Below are 14,974 nucleotides of genomic sequence, written 5' to 3'. Positions count from 1 at the left end.
GCATATCGTATGTTAAAAAGTGTACAGGGTGAGTCAAAAAAAAACTGACACTTTTGAAATTCAAATTAGCTGCGAACTTATGGCTGGAATATGACAATTCCCATGTACAATCAAGAAAAACGATTTGATAAAACTGTTCTTTTGTATTTGCAGAGCTTAGAATGCATTTAACTCCCAATGAGAACAAACTTTATGCTTTAGGTTCATTAATATGATATGCTTCGTATACCTATGAAATATTTTAAGCAACTTCTGCCACATTACAGCCGCTATGCGACTAATTTGAATTTCAAAGGTGTCAGGTTTTTTTTACTCACCCTGTATACAGTAGATTACTGGGCTTGCATTGTAATGGAGCGAAATGCATGCTTGAATGAAACAGGTTTATTGAATTACCCAATCATAAGGATAAGGAGACCTGTTTATTTTTTTATGCTCGATAGACTTTGTTCGTTTCAATAACAACACCAGTCCTCTATAGCAAAATACTATTATATGCTATAAAAACGTTACTTTAGTGTTGTTTCAGAGTGTGCAAAATAATTGTTGTGTGGCGAAATATGCTATGGCCGTTTACTGATGAAAGGAAAGGAAGACATTGCGGTCAGGCCTGATGGAATATAGTTCCTGTATCTAAATCATTTTCAAGATATAGTCTCGTAAGTAAATGATCAAGAGTATGGCTTAAGAAATATACTGTAAATACACGCGAGTCGATCCGATAAAGATTGCATGTGTGTGGTAAAAACAATTGCACTAAACGTCTAATTTGTCTATCTATTAAAAATCTATCACTGACAGTATATAGTCGAGTTCATCACACTTTGTTGACTGCAGTTTTTTAAGGCATCTGAGATAGCATTGCATTATTTGCATGCATGAGTTCCTGCCACTGAACCTCTTCCACTGAACTAAAGAAAATTGAATGCACACGAAAGGCAAGGTTGGCTAATGGAACCATTATGGAAACCCGATTTATACTAAAGACGGTTAGACGGATTATCCATCTGAACGAATGATCCATCTCACAGACATCCGTACTGAGTATAAACACAATACAAACTATAGACTTTATTTAAAATAACGCACGGATGATGAAAGTCAAGACGAAATACCCATTCAAAAATCTTTGAATATAGACGGACTATGCGGACATTAACTCGTGTTGACGGGTGATCCGTCTGTTTGCCCGTATTCATACACAAAGACGAACTAGAAGACGAACTATCTTTTACTTTCCCCAAGTTCCTCTAGATGGATGATCCATCTCTAGTATGAACCTGGTCGATGTTATTAAATATCACACTGCCGTACACTAAAGATTGTACCATAATTTTACATAACTTCGCATCAAATGTATAGTATAACCGTATAATAGAAGAGGTACGCCACTAAAATAGAAGAGGCACGTAACTTTTGTTCATTTTAGGCCAAGCTTGTGCTGTTATACCACACTAGATGCGAAGTTGTTATAAGACCAACCTAGCCTGCTCCCTGGTTGTATTGGGACATATTCACAATTTTATAATGTCGTTTTAGGATTTCATTTCATAGCAAAACATGAACTCTGGTTCAACTACAAGGTAAGGATGTTTGATGTAGCTACTAACACTGACTAACCTTTCCCTCGTGAGCCCATAAATAATGCTTGGATTTATATTTTTAGAGTTTTCAAGAGTTCCGAGTCTATATATAATATTCAGGTTTCATTTATTTTTAGTGTTGAGTGTGATGTCGATAAAACATATTATCCTCATATATTTTTACTACCTGCTGTAAGTTCAAAATGCTATGCCTATTATCATTTTCTTCGTACATGTAGTATACTATATTTTGTACTTTATATAACGAAGCCATTTATACATGAATCTGCAATCTCATTCAGTCATGAAATCGGATTTATTTCAACCAACAGAAATGCTAGACTATGGTGATTTTCCTTCAATATTTTAATGGGCTGGTATCCGGTATTAATAAACAAAGAATGTCCAAAATATTTCAGGGAATCATTATTACGATACTGGCATTTTTACGACGAAGAACAAGCTTCAAGAAGGATCTTTGGGGAGGTCGCCCAGGCGTTGTTGTGTAAGTTATAGTTTATGCGAGAATATAATTAATTTTATCAACAGAGGATTGCAAATGTCCCAGGGGCTGTTCACATGACTGACATGAGCCCGGTTACCAAGATTTAACGAAGCTTAAACGACTTTGAGGTATTGAAATGAGTAAATAACACGATTCAGTTTCGCTTTAATTGTTGCCGATGCATAAAATGTCCATAGAAAAAAATTTCTAGTTCATTTGCCATCGACATTCGACAATATGGATCGCAGTGCATCGCCGACTGTCTGCAAGTGATGAAAACAGGCTTCAGATATATATAGGGCTTACACCATCTTACATGGAAACGACATAGAATATATTAAAAAATATGCAAAAATATGCAAGTTTTATACAGGGTGAATCAAAAATGGTAACCCAACTTCAACACGCTATTATTCATGAACTAGTCAGGCCTGGCCGAGTAGTTCAGATACAACAGCGTGTTGAAGTTGGATTAGCTTTTTCTATACAATCATCATGTACAAGACAGCAAGCGTAATATTTAGCGACAGCCTGTGGCGCGGTGAGCATTCTCAAAAATATATTCCGGAGCCTATTTGCAGACTATGCTGCTGATGTTAACACAGAATACTGCAGGTACAATACATGTGTTTCTACTGTAAATAGGCCTGTAGATTTCCTTGGCATTGATCGTGACCGTCTTTCTACGATGTTTGTATTCGGAGCAGCCACTGGATCAATCGTCATTTTAGTCGCAAAGCTCGGGATTGAAGGCAGAAATGCTTGGGAAAACGGTATTTTTGAAAGCATATTTTTTATCCAATAACATGCAGCTCGATTAAAAAACTCTGTGACTAAAATTGTCGCAAATTGTTTTAACTAAAGCAGCGCCATTCTAGATAGATACCTCCTCCTGGTATAAATTTGGTAATTATTAAATCAGAGATTTAATAAGACTGTTTTAATTATTCATTTAGCATTTCTTACCGTTGGGATTGCGATTGAATGTGCTTTTATTTATTATCCCTATTTTGCCTGTTTGACCACGCATCACAAAATTATCGGAGCACTGATGGGGCTTCCGTATGCAGCAATCTTGTAAGTATGTGTATAATAGGAACATTTAAGCCTTGTTTCCATTTGGTCGTAATTGTTGTAAACAAGTCATTTTCACCGATGAAAAATAGTCCAAATTGTCTTTACTTCTGTCAAATTGGTCATTGACTGCACACATGCACATAGAAATATTCTATCACATCAGCCACCTTGACATGTTCACGACATGCACTCAAGCCTCTTTTACATTACACAGTTACACTCAATTTCGGCGCGCGCGGCACGGCACGGCATGGCTAAAATTGGTATCCGTACCCAGTTTTATTAGCATGCGATGCCGAAAGTTTAATTTTGCGCAAATCGGTTGTAAAACTCGTGCATGATATAAGCATATAATTTAAATAGTTTTAAAACCTCGTTCCATCGCATCATATCCTATCATTTATTGACAATATCAAAATTAAATAAATTAATTTTATACTTTGATTTCAGTTTAGACTCAAGCATAAATATTTTTTCTAATTGCAGTTTCGGTGTGTCCCTGACGGCTTATTATCAAAGATGTAATGTAAGTTTGTTGATGTTAGGTGATTTGAACACCGCGGTCAAAATAAATGAGATCTTTTTACTATTGCTTTACGAACAGAGATCGCTACTTCAGTCTTTTGTACTATCTTCAGTCTTTTGTTTTCATTGTTGACGCGGAGTCAGTGCGCAAACTACGGTGAGGTTACGCATGCCGCAAAAGCGTTTGAACGCGGTATTTAGCTGATGAGTTCTCGTAAAATCTTTGAAGCTTTCTCTTTGACTCTTTAAACTCGCAATGATTCGATGAATTACAAATATGTTGGAACGATGAACTCTAAACGTATTGGACAGGATGTACTGAAAACAAAGAGGGCTTCTGAAAATCTTTTAACACTATTTGACTCTTTACATTCTGTCATACTGTGCAATGATTTTTCCGCTAAGGCAAAGGTGGTGAAAAGGCTCATTTCAAATAAATGCAACCCTATCACCCTTTTTCAATTAGCCCAATAAAAATTGGAGAGGAGCTAATATGACTCTATCAAATCAAAACTAGTCAGAAAGCAGAACACACGATCAAGTTTCAGTTGATATCTTCCAGTGTTGTCAAGAAGATTCCAAAAACCCATCCAAAACGTGTCATGTTGACCTATAGTTCTTGGTCACGAACCATGCAATTCATGGAATTCCAACATCATGGAACGCTGTCTTTTATGCGCAAAATGAATTTCTAGAACTATCTTGTACATTCCCATTCGTTTTGCTATTTCGTTGATTGAGAATTCATAGCGGTCGATTAATCTCTATTTTAATATTCATGATTCATGTAACCCTGCATGGTGATATCACAATTTAACCACGCAAGTATGTATTATGAAGTATTAATTAACCTTTTTTTATCGATGGCTAGAAAGCGACGTGGCAAGTTAACATAGGCAAAACATTGTCTTCAATACCAGTAATATTATGTCAGTTATTCATTCTGGGGAAATTCATATTTGTTCTTCGTAACGAGATTCAAGAGTGTGGACTCTTCAGTGTGGTGTCATTTTCCCGGAACGTTAGTATGCAATCCCACCTTGTTTACGTTTCTATGACAACAATTCCTACTTAAGCGGTTTCTTTTTTAGCTGATCACAATTAAAATTAAAATCAAGTGTAAAATTTGTCCCATTGCAATGTTCCCTTGCTCTAGAGAAACACATTTGATATGATAAATGTTTAGGAAACAGATACTTCGTCGGCGCCTGTGAAATTAGTTAGGCCTTGGTACAGAAATTACGTAAAGGACCTTATCAAGCGAAGGTAAAAAGTATTAAAACGATTTTAAATTGATTTCGTGGTCATGCATGCACCGCCGAACAACAGTTTGAGAAATAAGTTGGGAATTAATACAGTCAGCGGCCAAGCCAGCTCGACAATACTTCCTTCATGCTAATATTTTAGTGTTTATTGATCAATGAAATCGATTTCTAAAGAAAATAGGAAATATTATAATGGCATGAAATTTGAATGGCTGGAACTAAATCGTCAGGCTGGTTATGCTACTAAATCTAGAGAAATGTATTTAAAGAGTTCTATACAACCGGCTCCTGGAGGCTGGAGGGGTTTATTGCAGTTAAATTTTTGTAGACCACACTTTTTAAAAAAAGGCATGTGAGTATGCTATCACGGTATTGGTGATATTTTAGCGCACTATGCAATATGGAGGGTACTTTCATTATACGACTTTTTGTTGTTTATCGACGAAAAGCGCCAAAATTCGATGTTTCTTTTGTTTATTAACCTAGTCAAACAACTTAATCACAGCATTCTATGATTATATCAGTTTTTACTGATTTTTCATCACTTGCAGACGTCCTCATCAGTATCCATGTGCAGAACTAGAATTCTACCTGAGAAAAATATACAACCCACAAAAAGGTAAGCGCCAGAAGCATTTCTATAGACCAGGAGGGGGGGTTTGAGTACTTCAGGCAAAGCTCTTATCTTCAAGCTCTTGGGCAGAGAGTCCGATCTCCTCCTCCACCTGAGAAAATTAACAATTTTCGAAAACGAACTCTGAAGGCTTGTTATTAGTAAACAATTTATTTTGAATTTTTATCCGGAAAAACACTGCGTATAGCTGGGTTTTCGTGTGACTTGCAACAGGCCTGTCGAAATCATGTCTACTCCTACCAACAGTATCAACGCCTATTTGCAATGAAACTGAGCTTATACGAACTTTGTAAATGATTTGTACTTTCTTTCGATTCGTAACGGTGGAATTGGTTAGGTATCATGTCAAGTAAAACGAAACAAATTTACGGTTCCATTTCTTCTAAAAATTTTGTTAGATTTCAAGTTTTCTACTCAAATTCTCTCCGTGGTCATGATCTGTTGCATTCTACTTTACGAAGTAAGTATTCCTAGTCTATCAGAAAGAAAGTATCTTGCCTTAGACAAGGCCCTAGCTCGGGGAACTGGAGACAAAGAGTCAAAGAAAGTCAAGAAGTAGTTGAAATCCTTCGACAATCCTTCCACAATGTAGAGCCTATATTGACACATATTCTCTTTATTTATAGTTATCCGTTGTAATTTTGTTTGTATTTGGTTACGAACTGGGAAAACTTATGAAAGCACCAGATTCTGAAAACTCGAGCTACGAGAATATGAATAAAATAATGCTTGCTGCTTGCGGTAAGTTTATTTAATGCCCGTAAATCTTCTGTACCATCGCAATTCCTTTGCATGGAAGATGTACTCTCAACTCAAGGAACCAAGACAAAATGATTGAAGTAAAAATTAAACCCAAGGACGTGTAACTATAAATGCTAACATAAAACACCAATTCTCACTGTTATTATTATGCTTGAATTATGGGTTGTTTCACGAGTTTTGCGTCAGATATTTGGTCTTCCTACTTGGACCTTAATTGCACTGTGTTTTGGGATGCTGAGATTATCCATGCACAACTTTTGCAAATCATATGTATTTCTTCTTTTTGTTTTCATTTCACTTCAGGTTCATCATTAGCTGGCTCAGTCCTCGCCACCACAGTGTCCATCATCTCTCTCATCCGTTTTCTGGAAAATCATAAGTATGTTGAGAATTACCTAACTAATTATTGGAAACTATTCTCTAACAATAGTTGATTGGAAAATTTTGGGGAAATTCATGGGAATTTGGGGAATTTCCATAAATGAGGGCGATTTTTCGATTTCCCTGCAGATACTTGAAAACACTTTTTCTTTTGAAAATTGGGGAATGCATGCTCCAACGCCCGTTATATAGTGTATTTAGTTGATATTCGCGTCAAAGATACATATATTAATTGGTAAAGAGCTTATAACAAAAGTTCCTCTTTTTCCCAGAAATAACATGTTAAGAATGTTCAAAGGGGACAAATCGTTCTTTCCAAGCAATATATTCAAATCTCAGTTCATGCTGGTGAGTCGAAAGGGGTACACTTTATATTGCTTATTAACGTGACACACGATTAACAGGGCGTCGCTAGAAGCTTTATTGAAGGGTGGAATATTCGTATATTTATGTTAGTAAATTATGAACGTAAAAAATCGAGATCAAAACTAATCGATCGAGGATTAGACAAGTGTAAGAACATGCAGCTTTCCTTCCATTTCAGCTTCTAGTCATCACCTTGATGATGAAAATAATCTCAATTTTCTTGAACGTGTTTGAACAAACAAGTTATGAGAATACGAAATAAATAAACAATATAAAATATTCCCCTGTGATAAGAGCCATGTTTTTTAGAACAACTTGACTTCCTATAGGGAAAGGGACTTCGATACCACAGTTTTCAGATTGGATATTTTTTGTGGGGTGAGTATCCTTCTGTCGTTAGTAGATTTAATACTAAATTTAGCACAATGTGTAATAATCAGTAAATGATTGGATGAGGTATAGATGCTTTTACATCCGTGGCCTGAATTTGCCCCCGAATATCGTTTTCATCGATGACCTCTCTAGTGCAATTCATAAAGTCCATGTAAAACTATTATATGTTTTTAAATATAGGCTATGTGCTTCTGTGGATTATATCGTCTGTTATCTGTTTTTTTCTGCTCGCCTTGTCACACCCTTTCGTTCGAGGTTGGGTTTTGGGGTGGATTAGTGGTACAGGGTAGGTGAAAAAGTATTTACGTTAAAATTAGCGCAATATTGCCTTTTTACTGAACGAATATGTTCCCTACGTGCACATACAGAGGTAGGTTGGGGGGTGCTCGCCGGAACCCTCACAGGTGCTGAAGACAAGGAAATCTTACTCGCCTGTTGGTAAGGCTTCGTTCTTTTTCCTTTTCTCGTTCGTTGGTCAACAATCAGTGAAGTGTTTTGATTAGCTTATTCAATCACACAGGAAACTGATCCATTGTTTAACCATAGGTTTAACGCATCAATAGTTATAGCTAATGTCCGGTAACAGTTGATGCAAGACTTGCTCCTTTCTACATACAAGACTACTCCTTTCCATTAACTACTTTTGTGTCATTTTATTTAGCGTTCTGTTGTGCGTGGCTTTTCTGCTTAGAGTATTTTTACTCATTGCTTCCGTGACAGTGTTCCGTGACCGTGACTTCCCCAGGAATGTAATATCAATAAACAATAGGTATGCAGTCGAGAAACTATGCTCTTCATGCACCCTTCCTTAATTCATGGTGCAGGAGAAACAATTCGTCAACGATAGGTCTTTCGGCAGGATATCGCAAAGGCGTATGAAGTCACGATCCCTATAGTTGACGAGTTCTCTCATATGTCCGGCGGCGAGCTTAAATTTCAATTTTGAAATATTTGCCATTTTCACTCGAAATTTTAATCTTAAAAGATCATTACTCCTTTAACTTCGCTCCCAGGGCCTTTTGCCTTTATTATTACTCTTTTAGAAATTAATCTGCATCAAGGGCATTAAAACAGGAAAAGGAAAAACTCCAAACACTGTTCGCCCGTGACCACGATATACAGTCATAAACACGATTCATTGCATGGGTGAAAAACTGTGGAGGAAAATTGCTGGAATCACCAACAAATTTGGAATATATCAAAATACGTTATTAGCTACATGAACCCCATACAGAAATACACCGAAACCCAAATAACTTTACAAGGTTTTACCAAGACTACCTTGAGTAATAAATGCAGAAAAAAACTTAATCATAACGCGGTAAAAACAGATTGTTGACATGACTATTGAGTAATATCAATGAAATTGGTTGTCTCTGATGCATTTATTTCCATCAAGCTCATTGAGATCCAATAAATTACAACAGCTCTAACTTGCAATCTTGGCAGAATTTTATGCAAAAGTATTTTTTAGAAATAAGTACCTAATAGTGTGTTATTAAGGTATTTTGAATTGTAAATTAGGCTGTGTAATTTATTCTGACCTACCCTGCATCCGTCACTGGTAGAAAGATACACAGTATACACTATAGACAATGCTATAGAAAGAGAGAAATATCTGTATGTCTTTGGAAATAATCAGTAATGGATCAGTAGCTATTTACCTATATTCATGGCAAAATTTGTCGCGAACCACTTTTAGAAAGTAGACATAAACTACACCATCTTCCCCCTTCTGCAGGAACGTTTTCTTAGTGTTTTCGTATTTCTGGTTTTTTGTGGGACTTCCTATGGGTTTCTTCTCCGCCATATTTCGTATCCTGAAGGCAATGGCAATCGGAGCTCTCATGCTGCCCAGAATTGACCAAAGCATTATGCCTGATGGTTTCCAAAAATGGGATCCAGGTAAGAACTGAACATGCCTTGAAATATTTCAGAGGTTAAGGCAGTTCGTATAAAAATAAGCACTTCAGTTCAAGTCAATATTTTAATAAATGGGATACGTTAACCGGGTATTTCTTGTGGCGGCCATTTTCCTGAAACTCTTCAAGTTGTGTTTCATTATTTTTTCAAGGTTTCATTTCGTATATTTGTTATCTCCACGTCCAAGCGGCGTTTAGGAACCCCGTTCTTCGTGTTTTCTGTCAAACACTGATCGATGAAAAAGACACACGTAAGTTCAGTGAACCGCATTAATTTTCAATAATATTATCGTCAAGTCCTGTTTCGGACATCGAACTGTTCATGTGCTGTATCGAATGCAAATGAACTTCAACAGAGGCTTTAGCTCATTGACATTAGGTTCGCCACATGAAACGTTCGACGTCTGGAACGGGCCCGGCTAAGTTTTAATGCAGAGAGTACGCATCAAAATAATAGCATAACCTTGAACTGAAAATGAAGAATAAGATGTGATTATTGTATTGTAACAGAGAAGGCAGGGCTGCCTTCGCTCGCCCCGTAAACAAAAGGATGCCCCGTTTGTCCCGTGGTTCCAACTCACTAGGGCTTGCAGTTATTGCTTGTTTGAAGAACTACGTTAACTTTTAATATATTACTTATTACTATATCTCATATTCCAGAGAACAAAAACGGACCAAAATGGAGGCGCTCGGCCCAGGCCCGCGCCAAATGGTTCATTGCGTTAACCCTCGCACATAACCCTCAACTAGCCTCAGAACGTAAATGTCTTAAATCAGTCGCACCGCCGCAAGTGTCGTACGTCAAAAATGGCGACGTCAAAATCGAAATTGATCAATATGGACCAGATAATGCTGGTTTAATACTAGAAAATTAAACAACTGCAAGTCTGCAACTGTCTTTGAACTATCACATTTTATGAATCTCTTGATAAAAAACAATGTCATTAACAAAAAGACACAGTGTGCTATCAGTGTTCGTTGTAAGATGTAACAAAATTGATTACAGTTGAAACAATGAACCTCAAATGGACTATCGGGGATGGAAACATGTTAAAGATGACAGAGTTGGTACGGTTTGACCAGTCTGGATTACAAGGACTCGAAACAAATTGGTTGATTGGCAATAGCTAATAAAACCATTTTAGACCATGTGATTGAAATGGGTTAATTTGAATACATGCATGCTAGCTGAATTGGTCTATTACTTAAAAAATGCTTTTCTAGCCTTTGCTTCGGAAAAAGCATCAATGACCCTCTCATAATCTAACTTTTCAATGATTTATTAAACAGTATAATTAAATTTTAAGTTAATAGAAATTCAAATTTCTGAAAAACTTTAAAATTTGAAACTTTGAAGCTGACGCCAAAATGGAAGTATGTTCGTGATTGATTATAGAGGGCGTATCGATGGGGCAGAGAGGCCTGTGCAAACTTTTGACCATGGGCCATAAATTTTTCACGGCCCTGCTGCAGGATGTTGCGACAAAATGTTGCAATGCTTTAAAGCCTAGTTCTGGCACTGATGAGCACAAAAACAAAAAATTACGCGTGAACCAGAGCGATTTTTTTCATACACGTTTATGTTTGTTCACTTTGCTTAACTTATTACATGCACCTAAGCACCTTACACCCGCGCAACGTAATGTCTACGTTTTCCAAAAAAGCGAGTTGTTACCAGTGAACTGTAATAAATAACGTTATAATAATGTTATTTTTATTTGGTTAGCTGGAAAACACAGACACTGATACTGACACTGACACACTGACACACTGACATGGAAAACACTGACATGGAAAACACTGACATGGAAAACACTGACATGGAAAACACTGACACGGAAAACACTGACATGGAATGGTTACTCGCCGTAGATTAACACATTTAAATGTGAACGCATTAATCATCTGAACAAATCTGTCCCCAACCATGCGTACGTCTAGCAATAATTGTTCAATGATATTGGATAAAATTTATCTGAAAAGATTTCCACAAGAAAACGAAAATCCTCTGTTACAAACTTACAACGTTTTGCTCAAGCTGGAGTAGATTGGATTGCGCGCGATATATTTCTTCATATTGTGAATAAAGCTGCTGATTGGGAGGAAAAAATAACTCAACTTAGCTGGCAATGAATTAGAGACAAGACTGTCCGGGCTACAGTTCCTTATCAATATGCTCCCATACAATAGCAGTAAGCCTAAAATTGCCGCGCTTGGAAACTTACTTAAGTTAAAATGGCTCGTAACAAATCAGCGCAAAGGAGGAGGAGTTAATTACAGTAGGGCTATTACTTATGGTATGCCCAAAGGGCGTGGAAGAAAACCAAACCAAGCACCCCGGAAGCGAGGTAGACGGAAACATCCTACTACAGATAATGTTTTATCTTATCCAAGGACAGGATACATAGATCTAGAAGATGGGTCATTTTGTCAACAAGCCATTGCTGAGCCTACGTCGTTTCCTGCCTCAGCAAATCAATCCAACACTGTTGGTAACAATGAAGAAGATAATCATACAAACAACTACTCAATTCGGCAGGAGCTATAGTAAGTCAGCCAATTTTGACCGCACCGAACAGCCTACAGATGCGGATTAACCAGCAGCTGATGCCAAAAAGCCAACTGATGCCCATCAGCCAGCCAATGCCGATCAGCCAGCCAGTGCCGATCGGCCAACCGATGTCAAAGAACCAACCAGTTCCAATTCCGATCAGCCTACAGCCTACAGATACGTGTTTTCCATGTCAGTGTTTTCCATGTCAGTGTTTTCCATGTCAGTGTGTCAGTGTCAGTGTGTCAGTGTTTTCCATGTCAGTGTTTTCCATGTCAGTGTTTTCCATGTCAGTGTTTTCCATGTCAGTGTTTTCCATGTCAGTGTTTTCCATGTCAGTGTTTTCCATGTCAGTGTTTTCCATGTCAGTGTGTCAGTGTCAGTGTGTCAGTGTTTTCCATGTCAGTGTTTTCCATGTCAGTGTGTCAGTGTCAGTGTGTCAGTGTTTTCCATGTCAGTGTTTTCCATGTCAGTGTTTTCCATGTCAGTGTGTCAGTGTCAGTGTCAGTGTGTCAGTGTTTTCCAGCTAACCTTTTTATTTCATTGGCTGTAATTGGCTGTGACCACTGAGCTATATAATAATTCCTGGAGGACCGGCTCCTGATCAGAAAGTGAAGCAACAAACATGGCGGATTTTGAGCTTTGTGACGTCACCTGGTCCCCTTTGCCCATGGTAATTACCACTGACATACCGCGATACAAAGTGAAAAACTATGTGTCTCCCTCCTGGTCTTTACGAAAATATTTTTGATTTTCGGTATAGATTTTTTTCGTATTTCCTCTAAAAAAATGAAATTGTTTATCTTTTTCCCTGTTCAACAAAGTAAATGGGGAAGCGGCTTCTTGCTCTACATATGACGTTGTGAATGGCTTAATTTACTTATCGGGAAAGCTATTTTTGCCTCAGGTGAGCCAGTTTTCAATTTTTTTTTTTGAACTTTTTTGCCTTCGGACTACTATAGTATAAACAACTGCAAAAGCGTCAACGATAAAAAGTTATATGCTTTTATTAGCCTTTTTGACCTTTGGTACGTGTCTACGTGACTTAATTACGATAGGATTCATAGGAAAACTTTTTTGTGTCAGGCGAAATTTATCAATAGTTAATATTTTTAATTTTGAGGTGCTGACTGCTGATACAAAATATTTCACTCTAAGATTCAACCTCTGGTAGACTTGTAGTGGCTGTTAAAGGTCTAATATGTTATCTTGTTTGCCTTGTCAAAAGTCAATTCATCATGGTTTAATGGACTTCTTGCACCTTGTTTATAATCAATCTACATTTAATTTGCTCTTAATGTTGATTAGTATTATTGTTATTCTCTCTGGGTGCAGAGTGCTGTATATATTGAGTACAGTTAATCTTAAAAAGATCTCCATTTTTCAGGATGAAGATGCTATAGAATTTAACAAGAGATGGCTTGTTATGCAAATTAGTGGAACATTGTACTGATAATTTTACTACATAGACTTGTTGGCTGTTGTTGGCTGACATTTTTTTACAATGGTTTTTCAGATTAAAAATAATAAATAAATGCATAAAAACATGCATTAATTGAGCAATGCGTCTTCAATCTGCAACAACTTTTATAATTTCCTGGACAATGCATTTCCCCCACACACCATTAAAGGGCTAAAATTATTGGGCTAATCAGGGTTTTTGGATAATAGACTGACTAATAGAGGGGTGAACAAGCACAGTTGCATTTTTGTGAATTCATTAGGCTATTATATTTGTACTACTCCTGCCATGTAAATATATGCCATGTAAATATCACTTCTGGTTATAACTATTGTATCCCCCACTCAGTACAATTGCTAATCTGCTGACCAATATCTTGCATGAGCTTAGGCCTTGTTTCTTTGGATTTAATGCACAGACATGGACACAGGACAACAGAACTGGATACTTTCTATGATATTTTAGTTCAAGGTTTAAAAAAAGTCGGATCGGTATCCATAAAAGACACTAAAAAATTATGACAATGCCAAAAAAACTCAAGCATTTTTTAAAATTTACACAGTAATGTATATTGAAATTGAAAACAAAGAAAAGAGAAAAAACCTGTTAGCTTCATATCATTGTAAAATTTTCGACTTTCGTCCACGTATTAAATATTTTTTATGTTCGCCCAATATTTGTTTGTTTCGGCATTTGCAAAAACAGTACCTATGACTTGTACATAACCGAAATAAACGCTTTATTACGGGTTAGGTAAAAAATATATCGAAAAAAACAGAACAACAAGGTTTCACGGCAGTCAGAAGAAACAAAATATTCATAAAAACCAGGGGGGAATCTACTGTAGCGGGCTCAGAATTGAGCCTGGTCAGTGGTAATTGGTAATTACCATGGGCAAAGGGGACCAGGTGACGTCAAAATGACGTCACAGAGGCCAAAATCCGCCATGTTTTTTGCTTCACTTTTTGAGCAAAAAAGGAGCCGGTCCTCCAGGAATTATTATATAGCTCAGTGGCTGTTACTCAGCAATGTCAAATTCATGAAGGATTTTCCCTAAACTGAGGAAGTTTGGCCATTGCAGAGAACTTACAAGCACACAACTTCATTTAATGCCACTGCTCGCCAGTGAACTCAAATAATTGAGTTCACCGCCCTCGCAAGTCTCTACAGATGTTCTATTACGTGAGTTACTCTGTGCTTGTTTCAAGCCGTCTTATGTAGGCTCCATACAGCCGTTTGGGTCATTTTTGGAGGGTGCACTCTTATCATACCTGCCTGACTGGGTTTAGCTATCAAAAATTTTGATCAACTTATTTAAACAGTCTTACAGTAAATAATTTACCTGTTTGAAGCAATTGAGCTAACCAAACGCTTTTATTTCAACTTAAACTCTTTTCTCAGGTAATAATTTTACTTTCTAACGTTTCCATTTAAGAAAATCGCTCTAAGTCTAAGGAAATTTAGACATACATTTCAGGGAATTCCAACTCGCTTCCGGCAACCGGAAATTGCAGAAAGAAGGGTGTTTTAATGTAATTGCCCCGGCTC

General features: G+C 37.1%; 1 protein-coding gene across 1 annotated transcript; it reads left to right on the top strand.

The window, feature by feature from the left end:
- The first annotated feature begins 480 nt into the window (after positions 1 to 480).
- LOC114536225 (stimulated by retinoic acid gene 6 protein-like) lies at positions 481 to 10,288 on the top strand. Its single transcript, XM_028557553.1, has 20 exons — positions 481 to 659; positions 1,540 to 1,583; positions 1,721 to 1,775; positions 2,003 to 2,088; positions 2,734 to 2,861; positions 3,045 to 3,165; positions 3,652 to 3,691; positions 4,562 to 4,711; positions 4,877 to 4,956; positions 5,507 to 5,574; positions 5,988 to 6,049; positions 6,216 to 6,330; positions 6,655 to 6,730; positions 7,005 to 7,080; positions 7,428 to 7,476; positions 7,672 to 7,777; positions 8,153 to 8,260; positions 9,233 to 9,396; positions 9,566 to 9,664; positions 10,074 to 10,288. The coding sequence occupies exons 2-20, from the start codon at positions 1,561 to 1,563 to the stop codon at positions 10,286 to 10,288; spliced, it is 1,821 nt and encodes a 606-aa protein (XP_028413354.1). The 5' UTR covers positions 481 to 659; positions 1,540 to 1,560.
- Positions 10,289 to 14,974: the final 4,686 nt, after the last annotated feature.

The sequence above is a fragment of the Dendronephthya gigantea genome, unplaced genomic scaffold (genome assembly GCF_004324835.1).
Source record: "Dendronephthya gigantea isolate DGI-Jeju-01 unplaced genomic scaffold, DenGig_1.0 000132F, whole genome shotgun sequence".
Classification (NCBI taxonomy): domain Eukaryota; kingdom Metazoa; phylum Cnidaria; class Anthozoa; order Malacalcyonacea; family Nephtheidae; genus Dendronephthya; species Dendronephthya gigantea.
Note: the sequence above shows the minus strand (reverse complement) of the source record. Positions and strands in the feature narration are given on the sequence as shown.